The following is a 21,553-nucleotide window of genomic DNA, read 5'->3' on the forward strand; positions in this document are numbered from 1 at the left end:
TAAATTGGCGCGTATCGAGAAGAAACAGGTATACGGTATAGAGAATTATAAAATTAGAAAGCTTCGAAGAAAATGAATTTCGATATTTGTCTCGTTAAATGGACAAAAATCGGTACAAGTGACCGAAGAAAAATGTAAACGGTATTTGTAATTTTCCTGATGACGTGTCCTGTAAACCTAGTGTTAAAGAAAACAAACGATCGTTTGAAGGTATTAAATTTCATTCCCGAGCAAACTTCGAACTAGTAGTTTCGCGTCGTTGATAATTTCTTCACCCACTGTACGTACACGCTATAATTTTCACCTATTGTCTTTCCAAAAGCGATTTCCACACGGCCTTCTTCTTGTAATCCCTCTCTCTCTCTCTCTCTCTCTCTCTCGCGACCTCGGTGACCGAACTGGGCGGCGAAACGCGCTACAAAGCGACTAATTGAACGTAGGACGAAAGCGGTACTTAAACAGATGTTTGTCGTTTGCAGGTTCGCGAAGGCCACTGCGGGAGTTGCGATGCCAACGTATCACAATGCGGGTGGCGGATATCCGAATGTGTCAGCGCCAGCGCGGCAAGCAAAGCTCGATGGCAATCAAAATCACCATACGATCCCCTCGAACGTAACGTCCCATCCCCTACTACAAAACAGCACGCAACAACACAACGTTCCTTCCAACTTGTCTGCAAGTAACATTCCGTCCCATCCAGTATCACCGACAATGACTACGCATCCGAACGTCACCGCTCCAAACATAACCAGTCACATGAACGCCGGCACGCCGCCGGTAATCCTCACCTCGAACGTCACGAATCCTAGCAATCCCGCTGCGTTATCGGCGAATCCGAGGCACGAGGTCAAACTGAACGCTATGCCGTACGTATTTCGTTAATTACGATCGCCCGCCCGCCCGCTCGCGCGAAAACACGCCCGGCTAGATTTAATTAGAGCCTCGAACCGGAGACCCCTCCAAGCGGTCCGAGTTGAGTCCTCCTGGTCGCGTTTCATCATCGATACGCGGGATGAAAATAATTTTCGTACGTACACCGGATCTCGGGGAACGTCAGACGCCGGGGATTTATTTGGTCGATGTTCTTGGCGAAAGGTAAAAAGGGTGTGTGTTTTTTTTCCACTTTTTTTTTATATTTGGAACGAGCGATATTTTAACGATTCGAATCGTCGGATGGATATTTAAAGTCGGTAAAAATAGTATTACGATTTCTTTTTTAATATTGTAGTAATTATTTATGATTTTTATAGCGATAATTTGAATACTTTGCTTTGGGTTTCTTACACTACGGTGAAAGATACGTGTCAATTGATAAAGTTAGTAGTATTGATTACGATTTGTCTGGTGGATTTTTGACAGTGAGAGATACATAGTGATAATATTTGGTTTTTGTAGCGGTCTTTGCGAGCAATATTTTAATTATCGAAATGCCTCGGTTCAGATCCTTTTGGGACGATGGTCGAGTAAAATGTATCAAGTAACGATTAAATGTTGCTCTCGAGCCACAGTGACACGATTGTTTCGCAATGAGACCGAGTGGACAGACACGGTAAACGAAGTATGCCGCGGATATTCGTACGGTAAGATTAATATTTTATTTCGCATAAATGTGTCATCTGCCTACGTTCGGTGCACGTTTCCTACTCGCGTACGCCACGGTTGCAGAAAATGCGCAGTCTAGCGATGAGTCACACACGGTAAAGAGGTTAACGATGCAAGTAAGATGGAAATAAATAAATAAAGTAGAACTGTACGCGCGTAAAACTGCAGAAGAAATTGTCTATGCGCGTCAGCGACCGTTCGACGTGTTTGTTCGTTAATAACGTTTCCTCTTAGCAGGAACGAGATTTCTGCGTCTATACGTAGCGAGGTTAACGGTCAAGTACCTCGACGCGAAACGGAAAACGATCCAATTGTCGTTGGTTTCTAACGACCGTTACGTACGAAAGTTATTTTCATTTTGGCGAAATGCAAATTATTGGGTCGTAAGTCGAGACGTTTCGTTTTCCAAAATCGAGAATATATAACTAAATAAAAAATGTTTGTACGCTCCGAAAGAATCGTGTTTCATTTTCACCAGAAAAAAAAAAAAAAGAAAAAACGAAATGACTTTCCGAACAACCCAATACCATTCGATGGAAACGTTACGATGTTACCGCTCGTACGAATGACTTTTCGAGGGTTTCTTCCGACAAAATATGTGCCTTCTGACGAAACATACTACTTCGATTTAAAAAGAAAAAGAATTGCAAGAACGTGTCGATTTTAATAGTACAGAATACACGCTGAAAGATTATACCTTGCGTCGAAGAAAAAGTGCGAGGACCATTACAATGAGGTACCCTGCCTGTAGAAAATATGACAAATGTTGCGCTAACTCGGAAAAAAAAAAATCTCGAAAAACTCTCCGTTACGAGTTTGAAACGATTCGTCAACGACAACATTCGATTAATTTCGTACGATTTCACCGGGCGTTCTCCCAACCGTCGAAAGAAACGTATCCAAATCGTTGAGTATCGAGACACCCAGGTGTCACGCTCCGTCCGTGTGACACCGATGCTCCCTCTCTCCGATTGCCCACAGAATATACCTACGTTTTAAGATCGTAAGATTCTCACCTCGATCGTTTCACTTCGACCAGATGAAACTTGTTCGCCTACAATCACCTTGGTCACCGTATTGCAGATGGTTCCACGGGAAAATATCGCGGGAAACTGCCGAGAGATTGTTGCGACCGAGAGAAGACGGTTTGTTCCTAGTCCGGGAGTCGACGAATTTCCCCGGCGATTATACGCTGTGCGTGTGCTACCAAGGCCGCGTGCAGCACTACAGAGTGAAATACAAGAACAATCAGTTGACCATCGACGACGAGGAGTTCTTCGAGAATCTGGCGTTGCTGGTCGAGCATTACGAGCAGGACGCGGACGGTTTGTGCACGCAGCTGACCAAGTCTCTGCCGAAGCAGGGTAAACAGGACTTCTGCGTGGACCCGAAGGCGTTCATGGAGGCCGGTTGGGTGATACAGACCCACGAGCTCGAGCTCAGGGAGTGTATCGGGAAAGGGGAGTTCGGTGACGTGTTGCTGGGCGTTTACAGAGGCGAGAGGGTCGCGGTGAAGATGCTGAAGGACAACAGCGAGGCGGCGCAGAGGTTTCTGGCCGAGGCGAGCCTGATGACGTCGCTGATCCACGACAATCTGGTCAAGCTGCTCGGTCTCGTTTTCAATAATCAACACATGTACCTGGTTACCGAGTATATGAGCAAAGGGTCCCTGGTGGATTACCTGAGATCGCGGGGGAGGTTGCACGTTTCGAAGAAGGATCAGATCAACTTCGCGTAGTACGTAGCGAAAATTACACGATGTTTGCGTTTCATGCTCGTTCCGTTCCCTTAACGTTGCGTTCCGCCTCGCGTTACCGACGACCACCGATCGTAAATGCCACCGATTCTGTTTCAGCGACACGTGCGCTGGCATGGCGTATCTGGAGTCCAGGCACGTCGTTCACAGAGATCTGGCCGCGAGGAACGTTCTCGTCGCGGAGGACAACTCCGCCAAAGTGTCCGACTTCGGTCTGGCAAGGGACGAGAACTTCTCGCTCGAAGGCGGCAAGCTGCCCATCAAATGGACTGCACCAGAGGCTTTAAAGCAGAATGTAAATATCAGCGGATCTCACCAGCCCGAGCCGAGAGGCTCGGTAGAATCCACGAGTGCGAACAAGCGAGTTAGAAATATCATTCGGTCGGCCGGAAAATCGTTTCGAATTTATTCGTTCCTCGCCTTCTCTCGAATTTCCGTGTCCTGTGTCTCGAGTCGAAAATCTACCGAACGCGTGCACAATGTCGATTTAAAGACTGAATAAGAATTGTTCAATATTCGTAATAAATCTTATCGTAACGTAACAATTTGATCGCGATTTCGAAAGAATGTATATAGCGGTTTGGAATATCAAATTGTTTGCATCGAGTCGAAGAGATAAATTTTGCGAACGTACGCGAAAGCGATAATTTGTTTCGTTTGGATCGATACGTCTCTGTTAGTCGAGTACATTAATCGGCACTGTGCACTTTGAACGTACGACGATGTTACCGAATCGAATTTGAACGTAGACGTTTATCATCGTACTCGAGACGAGATGTTTTGCAACGCAAACAAGTATTTTTCGATCAAATACCACCTGACACGTTTTATAGCTTCTTTGCACTCAGACGACCGCTATCGCGCGAGTTTACTCTGCTCGTCAGCGTTCACCGAGGTATCGTCGAGACCCGTGTAAACGTGATTTGAAATTTCTGCTTTCAGAAGTTTTCAAATAAGTCTGATATGTGGAGTTTTGGGATACTCTTATGGGAAATCTATTCCTTTGGACGTGTACCGTACCCACGAATTGTGAGTACCCGTATCTGGATTTACTCGTTCCGTTTCCGTTTCGTTCTCTACTTTATAACGGCGACCTCTTTGTTCCGATTTCAGCCATTAGCCGATGTTGTAAAGTGCGTGGAAAAAGGATACAAAATGGAGCCACCGGATGGTTGTTCGTACGAAGTCTACGACATTATGAGACAAGTACGTATGGAAGTGTTCACCGATAAAATTACAATTCTCTTTCGACATTGTTATTAATCGAACGATCTTTGTCAGGCATGGGACTTACAACCTGAAAAGCGACCTACTTTTCACGATATAAAATTAGTGTTGGGTCTACTGAAAGCTGAATACACCAAAGGTGTGAATTAAAGGAATGCTACTTATTATTCTTAAACTCGATGTAAAGAAAAAAAAAAAAGACACAAAAAGCGAAATCGGCGTTTCCGAAGCGATACTGTTTTTCTTTTTCAAGATCAGGGGCCGTGGTAGTCGCTCCGAATACTTTTTACAGAGAAAGCAATGTTTTTTATTGTACATTTTTATTGTACAAAATGTAGTGTCCTCGTCGCTTATATTTATTGTTACTTTAATTAATTTCTTCAAGACCGCGTCCGTTTCATTTCCCTTGGTTTTCCTCGTACGAGAATATATATTGCACAAACATTAACCTACGTCAATCGTGCCTTTGGCCAAGTTGAAATTCGCGAGAAAATGAAAAAAATAAATAAAAGAAATTCAACTTGTGGATCCGAAATTCAGGTAGACCTCGGGATAATAATTCATAGTTCGAAGTTCGTTTGAACGTGAAATACTTGTCTATTACTTAATTCGTTTTATAGTCACGTTTCGTTGAAGGAGAGTACGACAGTTTTCATAAAGCTGCGCAACCAGTCGCGGCGTATTAAATGATTTTCGTTGTCGTTGAGACTCGAGAAAATGTTTCCAGGTGTAAGAAGCGCCTTACAGTGAACTGAATTTAATGGAAAAGAAAAAAGAAGGAAAACAAAATAATTAATCTTTACGAATACCTACTATACAATAATCTTTTCGACTTAAACTTGTAAGGTTGAATATTAGAATTTTTCACTTAAATGTAACGGTAGAAATGGAAAAAAAAAACTAGATATTTTTACCGTCAACGGTTCGAGAGATCTTCATACCTGTCTGAGAGGTTGCAGCTAACTGTAGATTACAAGTACTTGTTAGTTGTATAAGTTCTTTAATCAAAGATTCGTCATAGTGAAGTATTAATTTTTAACTAAATTATTGCAACCATTATACACGGATTATTTAAGTTGTTCCGCGAGATATCTGACTATATATATACATAAAAAATATATATATATATTTAGTAGTGTAAATGTATCTGTAAATACTTTTGTACATATCCGACTATCGCGAAAAGAATATTTCGAATACAGTTGAATACTGATTAGGAGATTTAATATCGAGGATTGTCCATAATTTTGTTTGTAGCTTCTAAGATGACTAATTTACACGACGATCAAATATCCATATACAATTGCACCACGTAACGCAATGGTAGAGAACTCAGATATATTATATATTTAATGTAATTAAATCTTAGACCTTCGTGTTATCGCATCTTTCTTCTGTAATATAAATAGGAGCCCACGAATTATTTAATACTTTTTCCAACAGTTATAACGGACTAAGAATATTTATTCATAGAGGGTAGAATGATTTCGATGTAATAGAAAAGTTGAAAATAAATACCGGAAGGTAATGTTTCCGGAGTTCATCGGGCAACTATAAAATTGGTATAGATCGGTATAATGTTTCTCGCTCTAAGCAAAAAAAAAAAAAAAGAAAAAGAAAAAGATAAAAGAAAAAAGAAAAAAGAAAAAAAGGTTTGTTCAAATTCGTGTTTGAATGGAACAGTATTTTTCAAAATTTGTTATCAGAGTCGTACACACTTGAAGTCTTGTTAGAAAATTGATACGGTAATTGTACTCAGTTCCTCGCATTTGTTAATTCCTTCAATAGCGCTCGAAAGAAGGACGTCGCGACCGAATGAACTTCGTTACGACGATTCAACGATAACCGACTCTGTTCAAACGCGTGTCAACGATCGAATCGAACTCTACCGGCCGCTTCACCGAGTGGTGGGGGAAGGTAACGCGACGACCTTGAACGGTCGGTTGATTTCGATTCGCTCGTAGTTTCGAAAGTAGCGAGCAGCTGCACGAGTATGTAGCGTATTTATTAGCGTACAGTCCGTTTATAACTTCGATAGCGTACGTAATATAAATGTATATGGCTCTAATCAGTACCTAACCCGTTTCGGCGATTTCTTCGACCTCCATTCTTGCGTTACGAAGTTTCCGCGTTTCAATTGCGCAAACCGAACCGCCCGTGGACATTTGCATTCGATAATTATCCATAATCTAACGTCGACGCTGTCTTCGCTTCGTATTTCTTACGTTTTCTACGCTAAATATCGGAACCTTACTTCGTTATATCCTTTATAAGCAGCATCGTGTTACGAGTGTGGTGTGTTGACAATGGTTACTTCATAATGTTCCGTATAATCCCCATCACATGTACACGCGAGTCTTTGTTACACGACGGCGTTATAGTCTTTTGAATGTGACCAGTGTGTTGAATTCGTTTATTTTTTACTCACGTAAAATCTATTTCTAGGTTGTAAGAAATTTAATATATATATACATTGAATATTAAATCACACGGTAATCATGGATCGAGCGTGTTAGATATAACTACAGTGGTACGGGTGTGTCTGATTCGACGCGTTCGGCAGTTTGCACGCGTCGAGTGATCGAATGAATGCGACTGGGAAGAAAAAGAAAAAAAAAAAGGAGGAGGAAGCACGCCAGTGGAGTTACGTTAAGGATTTTCATTTTGGCCTCCAAAAAAATCCAATCTTGTACGATTCCGAGAGTGTTCAAATAGTTCGACTACGGTCGCGTTGTTACTACGCTACAATTCTAAAGATTCTCAGTAGGCAGCTACTAGCGAGAACTATAAACTGGTAAGGACGACCAGGTATAAAATAACAGTTAACGAAGTTTAATTAACGGTTAATAAAGGAGAAAAATATACTACACTGCATTTGCTCGTCGGTTGTAATTATTTCCAACGAGGAGACAAATGCGGCGCCACTTATTGACAATGTTTTTGAAAAGTCTACCGATACACAGGGTGTTTCACAACACGTGGACATAACCCCAAGTATACAACGCACAAAAAATAATAATAAAGGAAGTTTATACAAACATCGATCGTACTTGACCTTGTCCTCGAGTTGTAACTGTTTTTATATCGTACCAGCTGTTCACCTATCTTTCGAAGAAAATCAATTGCTCGGTTCGAGGTTAGTTTCTCAACCATAAGTCTTGTTGGCACGGGTTTTTTTTTTTTATTTTCCTGTTGCATCGACCTGTTTCATCGTTCGAGAAACAGAGAACACGTTCCTGCAGATTTACGCGAATACACGAGGGATGGCAATAGTAGGGGTAGCGTGGATGACCTTGAACGGTCAATTAATTTGGTCGCAACCGTAAAAACTTTCGATGCGTTCGTTTTCGGAGAGATTGGTACAAAAATGATTTGTACAAAGCGATAAGAGTGTTCGTTTTGATAAAAATAATCGTACAACAGCTATCGAAATAGTGTAAATGTTCGTAAGTCGGAAATAAAATCGGATTAGTTACATACGTTCGCGAATCGTTTTCATTATTTATGCCCGTCGAATTAATTTCCGTTACGTCCGTACGTTATGAAACACCCTGCCTAAACGCTCACACGGAGTTTGCGCTGTAATTACTACTGGGTCTTCCAAAGTTACCCAGCGATTAAGAAGTTACACTTTCGATGTTTTTTTTTTCTTTTTTTCGGGAATACGATTTGAGATCAGGATCGCTTCTCCAAGTAGTTGAATTTCGTTTCGCACAAAAAAAAAGAAAAACGTAACAATTGTAATACATTCGTCCGTTCTTGTGTCATTGTTTCCCCATTTAATCTCCAATGTTATATTTTTACTGCCAAACGCTAATAAAATCGTGATATTCGTTCGACTATATGTTCATTTGTCCCTGCGCTATAAAAGTATCTTTATTTACGAGCCGGCTTACGAGCGACGAGCGACAACCGGAAACGACCGTGGCGTTCACGGTATCAGCGCTGTCACCGTGTCGCAGTACAACGTTCCGCGACAGTTTCACAACCATCGGTGTCCCCGCGCGCTGTTACTATCGTCTTTTCGATCTTTTCGATCTTTTCGATCGTTTCTCACGGTTCCACGTTTTCCGAAGTATCCGGTGAAGAACCATCGACCGTCGATTCGCGATCGATCTTCGATATTCCAGGTGCGGCCACCTTGTCCCTTTTCGGACGTTTGAAAAGAGCGAAAGGCGAGGGATACTCGCGTTTCGAGTTTCCGGGATTTTTCAATCGACTTCTTATTATCAAGCTTCTACGAACTTTAGACGGTCGTTTCAGACCGTTTCTCGATAGTTCTCGCATCTGGCCGCTAATCGAGCCGCCCATTAACACGTAATTTTTATTCTCCTTGTCCTCGATTATCGAGTGTTTTATTTTGCGCACGGTGAAACACTCGTCGCCGAAATACACGTAACTTCCATCGGAAATATTTCGTTCCTTTTTGTCGAGAATATTATTCGAACTCGGCGGTGGGAACAATATCCAATCGTTTTTTCGCGAAATCGATGTTTGACTCCCTACCCCGTTGTTAACGTTTTCTTGTCCCGGGGAAACGTTGTCGTTCTTGCTCGACGATTCAACGGTACACAAGCTCGGTAGAAAACTCGGTAAATTCGGTATATTGCCCAACAGCGAGCCGAAAGTATCGAGCCGATTTTCAATTACAGAGTAGATCGCGGAAACAATGCTCCTCCCGGTTTCTGGATCGCGGAGATAAGAGGTGCTTCTATCGTAAACGATCCTCGTGGAACTCGATCCAATTTCTTCTCGATGGAATATATTCTTCGAGATACCGATCGTCCTCTCTGTATTCGATGTTGCGTGTCTCAGCGGCGGAAAATGTACGAACCCTTCGGCGATTTTCGCGTCTGCGGATCGTATCAGCTTGTATTTTCGTTCGCGGGAGAATACGGGACGTCCCGAAAGTGGATACTCATTTTGACGAAAACAGGACCAATCTCGTAGAAATTTATACCGAACAATGTGATTATTCGTACCGCGATGGAATCGTTCGCGCAATCTTTTGTTAAAATTCTTCGTTTCCATTCGTAAGAATTTTCGCGTTGCATCGAAGGAAAGTTTTTAGCAAACGATGTAAAAATACGCGAAAGGAAGTAGTGTTGAAAGTTTCGTCGAAATTTACTCTATTTTACCGAAATAGAGACTTTCGGGACACCCGAGATTATTTCAGGCGCGAGTCGGAATGTGATCGTTTCGACGAAACGCCTGAATAGAGACGTTAACGGGCATCGTCGAGGCGAATTACATTTATTCGTTCAAATTTTGATCACCTATAGACCGTGCCGTTTTTAGCGACAGAATATTTTAGTTGGAAGAGTTTGGTAGTGAAGCTAATAAACGACGTAATTTTTGAAGAAGCGGAGGCCAAATTTCAGAAATCTAGAGATCGTTGTACTCTTTCAAACTTCCTCTGAAATAGTTCTCATTCGAGTGGAACGCCTCGGTATATGTACTGTGCACGTGCCTCGTTAACAGTGTCGAAGGTTAATTATTAAATAGCAATAGAAATAAATCTGCTAAAAATGAGACTTTAAACCATCGTATTCCCCGATAGAAACACTACTATTTTTAAGAAAATTAAATGTAGAAGTTACGAAAAATTCTATCGGTACTCGAAACACTAAAAACCTGTCTATAGTTTCGTATGCAATTTTTGTCGAATCGTCAAAATGTATTGGTTGCTCAAGGTCACTGATTATACTCGTTATTTCGTTTAGCCACTCCCGCTGTCTGTCGTTTCTTTCTGTAAATCTGTGCTTTCGAACAAAAGAATATACTATCGTGACGTAGAAGTATAGTACGCGCGTGAGAAGATTGCATCTGGAGTTACATCGTATACTCTAAGAAAACTAGTGTTAGGTGTACAATCATATACGTACACATTTTGCGCATAAACACACGTCCCTGAGAAAACAGTACCTTCGAAACTCCAGATGCAATCTTCTCGCGCGCGTACAGTAGAAACAGTCTCTGTTGGATTTGCATTCGAGAGACTCGTCTCGAGCAGTGAAAGAAGTTCGTACCCATCGTACTTACTCTCAAATACGATACTGAAACTCATCGCGACGACGCGCTCACGTTTTCGAGCGGTCAGAGAACTTCGTTCCGAGAGTACCTGCTCTCGAATTCGATACCGAACCCCATCACGAGGATGTACTCACGTTTTCCGAGAAAGTTCGATCCGCTCGTGAACGAGTTCTTCGTATGCACGTCGATCGTAACCTCGCGATGCGTTTCTTCGTTTCTTTCGAGCATCGTGGTCTTCGGTTCGTCCTCTCGATCGACGACCAGCAACGATGGATCGATCTTCCCCGAAAGAAGACACGAACGATACCGATCCGTCTTGTTCTCCTTTTCGGTGGCTCTGAGAGCCTCGCCAACGTCATTTCTATCGCGTGGCTGCTCGTTTATTATCGTCCGTCCGTCGAAATCACCGAAGCATCTGTCGTATCGAATATTGGTCATCATCGAGACGATCGGCGCGTTTCCTTTTTCAATTTTCCCACTCGATTCGTTCTTCTCGGGTTCAATACCGCTCGAAACGTGGTCACTTGTCTTCGCAAGGTCGGTTTTCGAATCCTCGACACCTTTCGGATTTCTTCTCTTCTTCGATGAATTTCTACAGACACTTCCTTTAAATTCCTCTTCGATGGGAATCTCCGCGACATCGCGTCGTGCTTCTACATCCTCGGTGTTCTCGGGTTTTGCATTTACTTCTTTCCTTTTGATATTCAACATTTTCCAGAGGCTCCTTTTATCCTTTTCAATTACCTCTTTCTTGTCGTCGCTTTTTGCCGCGGACTCGTCATCGGTTTCTTTTATTTTCTTCGCAACGCTGTCGGAACGTGCTTCCTCCTTCTCCTCGTCCGCTTCTTTTTTCATCTTTTCAGTTTCTTTTTTCGTCCCTTTCTCCATCTTTTCCGTTTCTTTTTTCGTCCTTTTCGCTCCTCTCTTCGTATTTTCCGCGTCTTGTTTCGTCCCTTTTGCTTCTTTTTCCATCTTTTTCATTTCTTTTTTCGTCCTTTTCGCTTCTTTCTTCGCATTTTGCACATCTTGTTTCGACCCTTTCGCTTCTTTTTCCATCTTTTCCATTTTTTTCTTCGTTCCTTTCGCTTCTTTCTCCATCTTTTCCGTTTCTTTCTTCATTCCATCCGCTCCTTCCTCCGCATGTTCCACATCTTGTTTCATCCCTTTCACTCCTTTCTCCATCTTTTCCATTTCTTTCTTCGTCCCATTCACCCCTTTCTCCGCATTTTCCACATCTCTTCCCATCTCTCCCGCATCTTGTTTCACCCCCTCAGATTCTTCCTTGGCCGCTTCGTTCCCCGCACCCTTCGTTCCCTCTGATCTCGCAATCTCACCGGTCGTCCTAGCTCGTGCTTCTTCGTCGTTCAAATTTTCCTCGAATCTCACCCCAATTTTCGACGATTCTTCGTCGTCGTTAACCTCGTGACAGTATTGGGAGATCTCCTTCTCGATCGTTTCCACGTCGATCGTGGCTACGACCTTCGACGCGGATTTCGTCGAGGACCGGTCCTCGACCGTGTTGCTCGCGCATCCCCCGGTACCATCAATCCTTGGTCGAAGTTTTTTTTTACACCCGTCGAGGCTGTCCTCGGACGTGCTTCCGTCGCAGCTGCAGCTGTCCACGCTGCCGCTTCCGCCCACCGATCGATCTTTGGTGTCATCCGTGGTTCCCTCGCCGGTTCCTTTGTCCTGTGACGTGGACGGAGCGTTCTGAGAGGTGGTGCACGTGTCCTTGGTACTCGTCGACGGTGGTTCTGTCACGCAGGGTTGTATGTAGAGCCTTCTGGGGTTGCGGGGACTCGGTTCGAAGGGATCCGGTGATCCGTGAACGCGGTCGACCGGCTCGAACAGTTTGGTATGGGCGTAGCCAAAGGTGCATCGAGACTCGGCGAACTGACGAACGATTCGCGAGGTGATCGCCGGTGCAGTTATCGTAGGACCTCGTCTGTTATCGAACTCGTTCTCCACCTGACGTATCTTCCCCTGGACCACTTTCAAACGAGCCTCGGCGATCACACGCTGAGAACGATACGGCGAGAAGTTCACGTTCAGCCTCTCGTCGCACTCCTTCTGCCTCAGAGCGGACAACAGATGTCGCAGCTCCTCGTTCGTTTTCAGGGCGAGTAACGCGGGGTCGATCGGGTCGCTGCTCTCTACCTGGAACGCGTTCCACTTCGTTGAGAACGTACATCGTGTACGATACGCAGATCGGTTACTTCTGCGTCTTTGCTCCGTTCGATACCGACGTTGTAACGCGTTTCGATAATATTGTGAATCTTACCTGCTCGTCTATTCCCCTCTCGTTCGACCCCGTGTACACGGAGTTCCACGCATGGAAATCGTCGTGGACAAACGCGGTTCGCGACTACGTGCCGATACATTCGACGATAGAAAGTTGTTATCTCGATTGTGTCGACGATGAATGCGGCAGGAACTCGAGCGGACCGATACTAAGGGACTGTTTCGGTGCGACGAGTCGCGAGATCGAATAGCAGGTTTTTCGGGAATGGAAGAGAAATACGGGACAAGTTCGAGTAGATCGTTGGAATAACAACGCCGGGTTGGGTGTTATCGAGAACCGGTGTATCGAGAAAGTATGGCCGAGTCGTGACGGAGAATTGGGGAAAACATTGAACTACTGTGAGAAAATGTTCAACCGCTTCGTGTATCTTTCGGATTCGGGGTCTCTGGTCGAGTTGAACTTTCGCGGGAAAAATTACTTATTGGGAATAAATATCCTTCGGACTGTCGAAGAGTGGAGTTTCTTTGTGTACGGGCGTTGTACTCGATCGTGTACGAAGAGAGGTTTGGTCGTTTCGAATTGAATAGTTTCTCGGTGGAGATGGATAATAGAGGGTAGATAAATTTTTGTTCGAGATCTCTCGATCAACCAGGCGATAGAAAGCATCTAGATTCGTTAGGTGTACACGCCTCTTCGCGTATACACGTATCTTTGGAGTTGAACGATTCGGGTTGTTGGCTATCTGGTCGTGAAATCGTGAGTTTATAATCCTCGTGTTATCCTCTAGAGATACACCATTATCGATCGTGTTTCGGAGCTTCGATCTTTCAACGGCACGGAGATGAAAACAGATATCCTACGAAGTAGTTAAATTTAGATACGAGTAGTTAGAAATAGTTTGGATCTCTATTGCGATTTTTATCGTAGCGATTGAGATTTTTACGACACCGTGAACGTGTACCAATGTATCTCCGTACTTGATCGATCGTTTCAATCGAAAGAAGAACTTCTTCTGCGATTCTTTTCCAGCCTAGCTGAAACACGATTAATTCGAACAGGAGGAGTGGTCGGTCAAAATTGTTTCAAGGTGAGCGAATGGTACGAGTCACGTCGTTTAATACGTGCCTTGCATCTTCGTTGAACGAAGAATGTACATTAAAAAATATAACACAACCTCGAATTTATCTTCGAGTTGAAAATTTGAAATGCGAAACGAAACGTGTTTGTCGCGAGATAAAGTCGTGGAATTTTATCTAAATTTTTTTATGGGTCTGTAAAACGAGTCTAACCGTTATCGTATGTCTAGATTTAGATAAATATAAAGCAAATTTATATTGCACGAAAATTTCGCAAAGTACGATACGCAGCAAGAAACGAAACCGACTATCGCTGATAATTCAAAAACGTATCGTTGATTAATACTTCCTGGTACGCGTTCGATGTATTCTCAATTATTGATCGATTGCGAAAAAAAGTGGAATAAAAAATAAAATAAGAAATAAATCGTGACGTAAGCAATGTAATCTATCGCACACCTTTCCCGCTGAGGTTCAGGTGTAAAAAATATGCGAACGCTATTTAACGTTTGATTTCCAGATGGCGCCACTGTGACGAAACTGATTTTACTTAATCGAGACGTTTTCCTCGAAGTCACGGTTGCAAATTATCAGAAACTCTGTCGAAAAATCATCCAAAAGTTATCGATTCTTGTTTCATCGTCGTGATTGAATTATTCCGGACACGGTTAACGTCTGGATGGGTCTAGGGACTTTTCCATGTGCTGTTGGTAAATTTAACGGTAACATCTCTGAAACTATCGCCTAGAAAATTATTTTGGTTGAGAATGCAACGGAAAAAGAGTCGAACTCGAATCTACTTACTCGATAAGTGTCGGATGGGAGCATAATTCCATCATCGGAGACCTAACTCAGATAACCCTTGTTCCTCGAACTCGATAGATTTTTTTAAGACACACAGGAACTTTAAGAAACATTCTAACCAGTTTGCTGTGCTGATCATTGGTTAGGCAAGTCCGTGTTAGGTCCAGATTAGGCTCGGAACATTGAACTGAACAGTCTGCACAGTACTTTTTACTATATGTACCAATACCTCGTCGATTGCAATTAATCCGACAACTCTCTACTCGACCTACTCTCTCGTGTCTATCTCAGAACTACCCCGTCCCATCTAACCCGGGTCAAAGTCACCTTAGATCGTTTAATTACTCCCAAAGGAAACGTCTTCGAAACAAACACGGAAAGTTTTCATCTAACAAAGCAGATACTCGATCCTAAGAACCTCCTTGACTAGACCAGTTTTCATCTAACAAAGCAGATTACTCGATTCTAGGAACCTGCTTGGCTAGACCAGTTTTCATCTAGAAAAGTTTTCATCCAACAAAGCAGATACTCGATTCTAGGAACCTCCTTGGCTAAACTAGTTTCCATCTAGGAAAGTTTTCATCCAACAAAGCAGATACTCGACCCTAAGAACCTCCTTGGCCAGACCAGTGTCACCCAGGAATCGTTTCGCGATTTAAAAGGCACAATTCTCGAAGATTTCGCAACCGTCGAAGTCCCTTCGACAAACAATCCTCTGAACGAAATCTCACCGCGAATCCGTATCCCTGGCACTCCATCAGTTTCGCGTTGATCAAAGCCTCGACCTGCGCCTTCATGACGTTCACCTTCAGTTGGAGCAGCGTGAGGAACGGTATGATGTTCGCCGGTGGTGTGGTGGTCATGTGTAGATTGATCAACGCGTTCACTTGTTGAGCGATCCTGGACTCGGCCAACAGTTGCTCCTTGGTGAGCACGCTGATGGATCTCTGCGCCTTGTCCATTGTGTCCTCCATGGTGTTTGTGATGTTCGAACCGGGGACTTTTCTGAGTACCAGTCGCGTGGCGGCGCACGATACGATCCCAGGTAACGAGAGAAACTGTGACGCCAGTGCCTGTAGACTAACCGAGGCTGGACAATTGCGTTTCGAGCAGATAGTGTCGTCGTTGGTGGGACCGCAGCGATGCTCCTCGGGTTCGTTCACGTTGCAACAGCAACTCGGAGGGTTGCACTTGGGATCGGTGCATTCGCGACACCTTCGATAACAGCATCTGTCGCAAGCTTGGGACAGGTCCTTGCCGCGATTTGGGTTGGCGTACGGATCGTAGACAGGCATTGGGATCGGGTAAGGGTAGAACGAGGGCGGACAGATCGACGGTGGGCAATTGAAGTTTGTCGATTGCCCTGTCGGCTGGACCACGCCTACTTGACTCTGCTGATGATGATTTGTGGACTGATGACAGCCACTGGGCAGGATAAATATGGGAGTCGGATGGCTGACGCAATCGCGGATCTGTTCCAGAAGGTTCGGTGGCAGGTGGCCGGTCTGCGTCTGCATTTGAATCGACCCCGGGGCATTGGGCGGTTGGAAAATCGGATAGTAAGACTGTCTCGGTGCCTGCTGATCGGGTAGGTATTGCTGATTGAAGAATGCGTCCGTCTGGTGGACCTGATAGAACGGCTTGTACGTATCTGCGTGCGAAAGTTTACGCGCGACGACGTCGTTGGTTTAACGATTGCCTGGACGATCGTTACACCAGCCACGTCGAACTATCGATTCGTTTTTACGGTCCTTGATATTTTTTTTTTTTTCATAAGGATTGTTCGCTCCGAGCGATAATCTTTCGTCACGGGTTGCACCGTTACGAAGATGCATTTAAAGAAGATTGGTCGACCGATAGTAATCTGTCGCTCGGTGACTCGATGTCGATGAGTGATTAATCCCGCAAGAAACGGAGAATCGAACAGGTTTGTGTTCTCCCATCGAGTATTAATTTTTGAACGATTTTAAATTCATTCGTTCCCGCGTGAAATTATGTTTCCCTCCTCGTGCCTTTGAGCGTAACACGGCCGTTACAACGACGCGTAAAATACGACCGCGTATACGCTACGAATGAAAAATGGCCATTGAAACATTTTGGACCATTGTAAGCCAATTTGTGATCCGCGATGCTCCAACACGGTGCAAATTGAGCCTTGGACCGAAACGAATTCGACGTGCCTGTTAACGATTCGAAAGAATACAATTGTAGCCGGCACGAAAGTGAATACGAAATATTTTTTAAGCATTCTTTGCCGACCAAGATGAAAGAAACACGGTGCGTACTCTCTTCGTGTACTCGCGCGACTGTTCCAAGAGCAATTTAACGGTTCGGTTAGCCTGGAAGCTGACTATTTATACCAGAAGAACGGTACCTTAAAATTTTGTCGATTCCACGTTAAACGGATGAATTCTTAATAACGCGATCTCCACTTTCGGCGTGAATATTTAAATTCAAGGCCGTCTCGAGACGACGACTTCATCGAGATTCTCTTTCCATCGGTTACGCGAGTACGCGAAGAAAGTAAAAGTGTGTCTGAAAGGTTTAAAAATTGTTTCGAGTGTACGGTACAGTTCAACGAACAATATACATTCCTCCAGTGGGGTTTTTGCTGTAATATCAAAGATAAAGGACTTCGTTATCGTATTGGTACACGGATGACATAACCTATTTTTGTCGCGGCGCTGAAAGTGTTAAGTTGGTGCAGCTACAGTGACTCACCCTGTTCAATATTTATTCAAAGTGGGACAACGCGTGATAAGTATAGAATTCACCGAAGCATAACGTTTCTAACGGAGATGGGCAAAATTTTATTCGAGCGAAAGTTTAAGGAATATTTGCTCGTTGGGAAATGTTTCGTTGCACGATTCGAATTCTGTTATAATTATTATTTAACGAGTGCTCGAGACCGGAGTTTATCCATTATTCGTTCGAAACTTTTAATCGGATACAAATGTTACCTATCTCCGATTTCCAAGCGGAGAACGGTCTTCGTAGGGGATCGCTGTTGCAACGAATGAAGAACAATTTTTAAACGATAAAATCGTAGAATCGTTTAAAAAACATATTCAATTCTTGTTCCATCTTTGGTGTGAGTTCGTCTCGAACCGAAACAAAACTGTCGATTATTTTTACAATGCTTGCAGTACCTTGTACATGGGGGAACGAGTTGGTCTGTACTTGTTGAGGAACCATTTGCGGTTGTTGCATCGGTTGGAAGATGTTCCGATTTGTCTGCACCGGTATGATCGGTGCCGGCTGCGTAATCTGTGTTACAGGGGGTACGTTGTAAGGTGTATTGATCATCGATTGGACAGGTTAGGCTCCTTTTTGCGAAGGTGTGCGAATGGTTTGCGGCCGTTTCAGCGTCGCGTTTGATCCGATGACGTTCGCATAGGTCCTGTTGGCAATCCACGCGCGTTACTTGGAATTTTGAATCATGGATACCTGGAGAGATTGTTGGATTTGGGATTGGTTCACGGATTGGGTTGAAACCTGTTGGTAAATTTCAGTTTGTCGTCGCTTGAAGTTGCACCGGTGAAATAATAGGTCGACCAGTCGCGTCGGTCACTCGCGAAACCTTTCGTCAGAAATTGGAAACGATTAAAGCAAATTGCGAGCGTAATTGGACGCGTGAATGTTTCTTCCTCGCGCGTGAAACGAAGCGGATCTTTTTCCAGGAGATCTTCGAAACGATCGAGACTGTCAACGACACCGAATACAATTCGCAGTATTGGGAACCACGAATTCGCAAATTGTTTGAAAAATATACACGTTATTTAAAAAATAGCTGCGAAGATATCACATCGCGATTTGTATTTACAATTCGCAATATTGGAAATTACGAATTCGTAAATTGTTTGAAAAATATACACGCTACTTAAAAAATAGCTGCGAAGATATCACATCGCGATTTGTATTTACAATTCGCAATATTGGAAACCATGAAATCGCAAATTATTTGAAAAGTAGCTGCGAAGATATCACATCGTGATTTGTATTTACAATTCGCAATACTGGAAACCACGAGTTCGTAAATTATTTGAAAAATATACACGCTACTTAAAAAGTCTTGTTCTCAACGATATGAAAATCGTTTCAAGAACGAAACAACGACTCGATTCAACAGGATCAAATAACGCGACGAAGATAATCTTTTCGAGATCGCATTTATTAAATATATTTATTTCACAAACATGCTTCACAACCTGGTCCAGCTCGAGAGAAAATTTCCTTTTCAAAATCTCCTCGTTACTATTTCTTCGAACAGAATTACACATCGACGATGATAGGTGGAATTCGAACGATACTTTGTACATCGATCATTTCCCAAACTTTTCAAACATTGCAATTGAAACTTTCGACTCGCGAGTTTCACCCCTTACTTTTCGTTCGAACGTAATTTGCCCCGTTCGAAAGAAACATTGAAAAATCTCTTACCATATTACGAACCGTTTGAACGCGATTTATAATACGTTTCGTTCAATCGAGAAACACGGCGTAATAAAATTGAAATACATTGTGCAATCAACAACAAGGATGGAATCCACCGAGCTATTTTCGAATCCACTCAACTCGTCCCGAACGATCGAATTAAAATCACTCGGTTGGCGTTCGGGAGAGCCTCGCAACGAGGTCAAAGACCTTTTTCAGCCGTCTCGTGATGTCCCATGGACCTCGGCGAGTCGCGCCCTACAACATTTCCTTATTATTATAATTGCTGCGCCCCTAGCTGCACGGTCATTATTTCATTTTCCGTCTTGGCTCGCCAGCATCGATCTCGACGCGGTGATTTACTTAATTAATTAAACGAAACAGCGCCCCGCGACACGTAACGCGCTCGTTCCGTTACATTTCATCGAGTTTGACAATCACACTCGTTCTTTTTTCTTTTCTTTTCTTTTTTCTAGACAACGTTTCGCGGTTCGTGAAATCCTTCGCGGTTCGGACCACGTTTGAACGACTCTCTCTCGAGAGGATTTACGTTTCGAATAGTTCTCGCGCGATCGAAATGCAACTGTTTTGAAAACATCGTTGTCGAGAAAGTCGAAAGACGAACGTTGCACGTGAGCTTCGTCACGTACGTCGCTTCGAAGAGGGTCGAGGAGGAATTTTTTTTGCCCCTCGTCGCGGGACTTTGTTTCGTTTATGGAGTTCACCGACGATTTGTTCGTTAACAATGTTATTTCCATAGAATAGACACGGGCCACGAAGTTCGTGCACGGCCGCAATTGGGTTTAAAAGCGGAAAATCGATGTTGCAAACACGTTATTTCAACATTGTGTCCGGAAATTTTGATACAATTAAGAAATTTGCATAAAGCGGAGTCGATCGGTTTGGCTTTCGAGAGGTTCGTATTTCGCGCACAGTTGCATTATTTGCGCGATAAGGACGATCAATGATAATAATATGCAAAGTGACCACCTGTGACCACTTGAACGGCAACGTCTAAATATTTTCGATGTTTATAAATACATCGAAGAATTAATATTGCTAGACGGTGATCAATTTTAACTATTTCACTTGGTTGCTATTTGTGAAGTAAATTATTAGTATTTACATCGAAATTTCAAATTTTGTAATCCTGCTGAATTTAAGGTTACCCTGATGCAACGAAGAAAAGGTCGTAGGCAAATTTTGATGAATTTTTAAATCAACGACAGAAGTTCTTCTTTATTTATTGATCGGTTCTTTATTTGGTTACCCAAAGATCTTTCTCTTCGACCACTTCGTAATACTCGAACAAGTATAAATTGTGTTACACTCTCCGTTTGTTGCGGAGTAACGTTGAATCGTGATCTCCACGACGACGATAAATTGCTAGCTGAAAATTTCCATAAATGCGATAAATAATTCGTATACGAGCATTGTTTAGACTGTATATTTTAAACGTCTCGACCCTGAAGCATCGAATCCTCTTCGGTAAACGCGTACCTGTAGAAATTAAATATGAAAAACACACACGAAAGAAATCGTATATAAGAATATGAAATAAAAATCGACGAACGAAAGAATTCCGAGAAGAATTTTTTTTAAAAATTCGCATTCGAAACAGAAGCTACGGTTACACCTCTCGTATTTAACTTTCATATCTATACGTTTAGGATCACGATGTTGCGCAACCATCGAAATGTTTAAAATGCACAGTGTAAACATTCCTTGCATCCGATTATCTTATCACCTTCACTCGTCGATACTGCGCATAATTCTTCACCAGTTTCTTCATCCTCGTCTCTTTCTTTTTTCCATATTTCGTCCTCTAAGCAAAGTTCGGGGACGCAATTTCTGTTTTTTTTTCTTATAAAGTCCATCGTCTTAATTCCACACGTCCGAAAGAAACCAACTCTCGATCTCCGTAAAATCGAACGCAGCAACTTGCGTCGTAATGCACCATGGAAAGTTTCGAGACTTTTCGATCGAATGTTACGTATCGTAACATCCAAAAAAATTCAAAATATCGAAACGAGAAAGTTGACAAGTTCTACTCGACAAGTTTTTCCTCAAAAAAAAAAAAAGAACAATTCATCGTCGACTCTTCGTCGCGGAAGAATCTTCCAACCCGACAGATTAATGATAACAATAATGTTATATGTACCGTTACAATCGAAAAATGACTCCCACGCTGCGAGCTAACGAGTGTCCGCATAAATATGCTCGGGGAGCCAGCGTACGTACAAATTCGTGATCGAGCATCGAGTCTCCCCTCCCCCTCTCCCTTTCCTCCCACTCGAGTCTCCTATTCGTCGGTGGAGGAAGAGCTCCGCCCAAATTCTAACGACGGACTGAAATTCCGCTCGCCGACGGTGTCGATGA

At 43.2% G+C, this 21,553-nt stretch overlaps 1 protein-coding gene across 3 annotated transcripts in view; it reads left to right on the forward strand.

Moving 5' to 3' along the window:
* LOC143152521 (tyrosine-protein kinase CSK) overlaps positions 1-7,459 on the forward strand; it is a 37,177-nt gene extending 29,718 nt beyond the window's left edge. For all 3 annotated transcript variants that reach the window (XM_076322772.1, XM_076322771.1, XM_076322773.1), the window contains 6 exons: positions 480-866; positions 2,686-3,339; positions 3,458-3,653; positions 4,301-4,387; positions 4,472-4,564; positions 4,640-7,459. In XM_076322772.1, the coding sequence (XP_076178887.1) occupies positions 480-866; positions 2,686-3,339; positions 3,458-3,653; positions 4,301-4,387; positions 4,472-4,564; positions 4,640-4,735 (1,513 nt within the window). In that variant the 3' untranslated portion in view covers positions 4,736-7,459. The remainder of the gene's footprint in view (positions 1-479; positions 867-2,685; positions 3,340-3,457; positions 3,654-4,300; positions 4,388-4,471; positions 4,565-4,639) is intronic.
* Positions 7,460-21,553: the final 14,094 nt, after the last annotated feature.

This window comes from Ptiloglossa arizonensis, chromosome 11 (assembly GCF_051014685.1).
Source record: "Ptiloglossa arizonensis isolate GNS036 chromosome 11, iyPtiAriz1_principal, whole genome shotgun sequence".
NCBI classification, from domain to species: domain Eukaryota; kingdom Metazoa; phylum Arthropoda; class Insecta; order Hymenoptera; family Colletidae; genus Ptiloglossa; species Ptiloglossa arizonensis.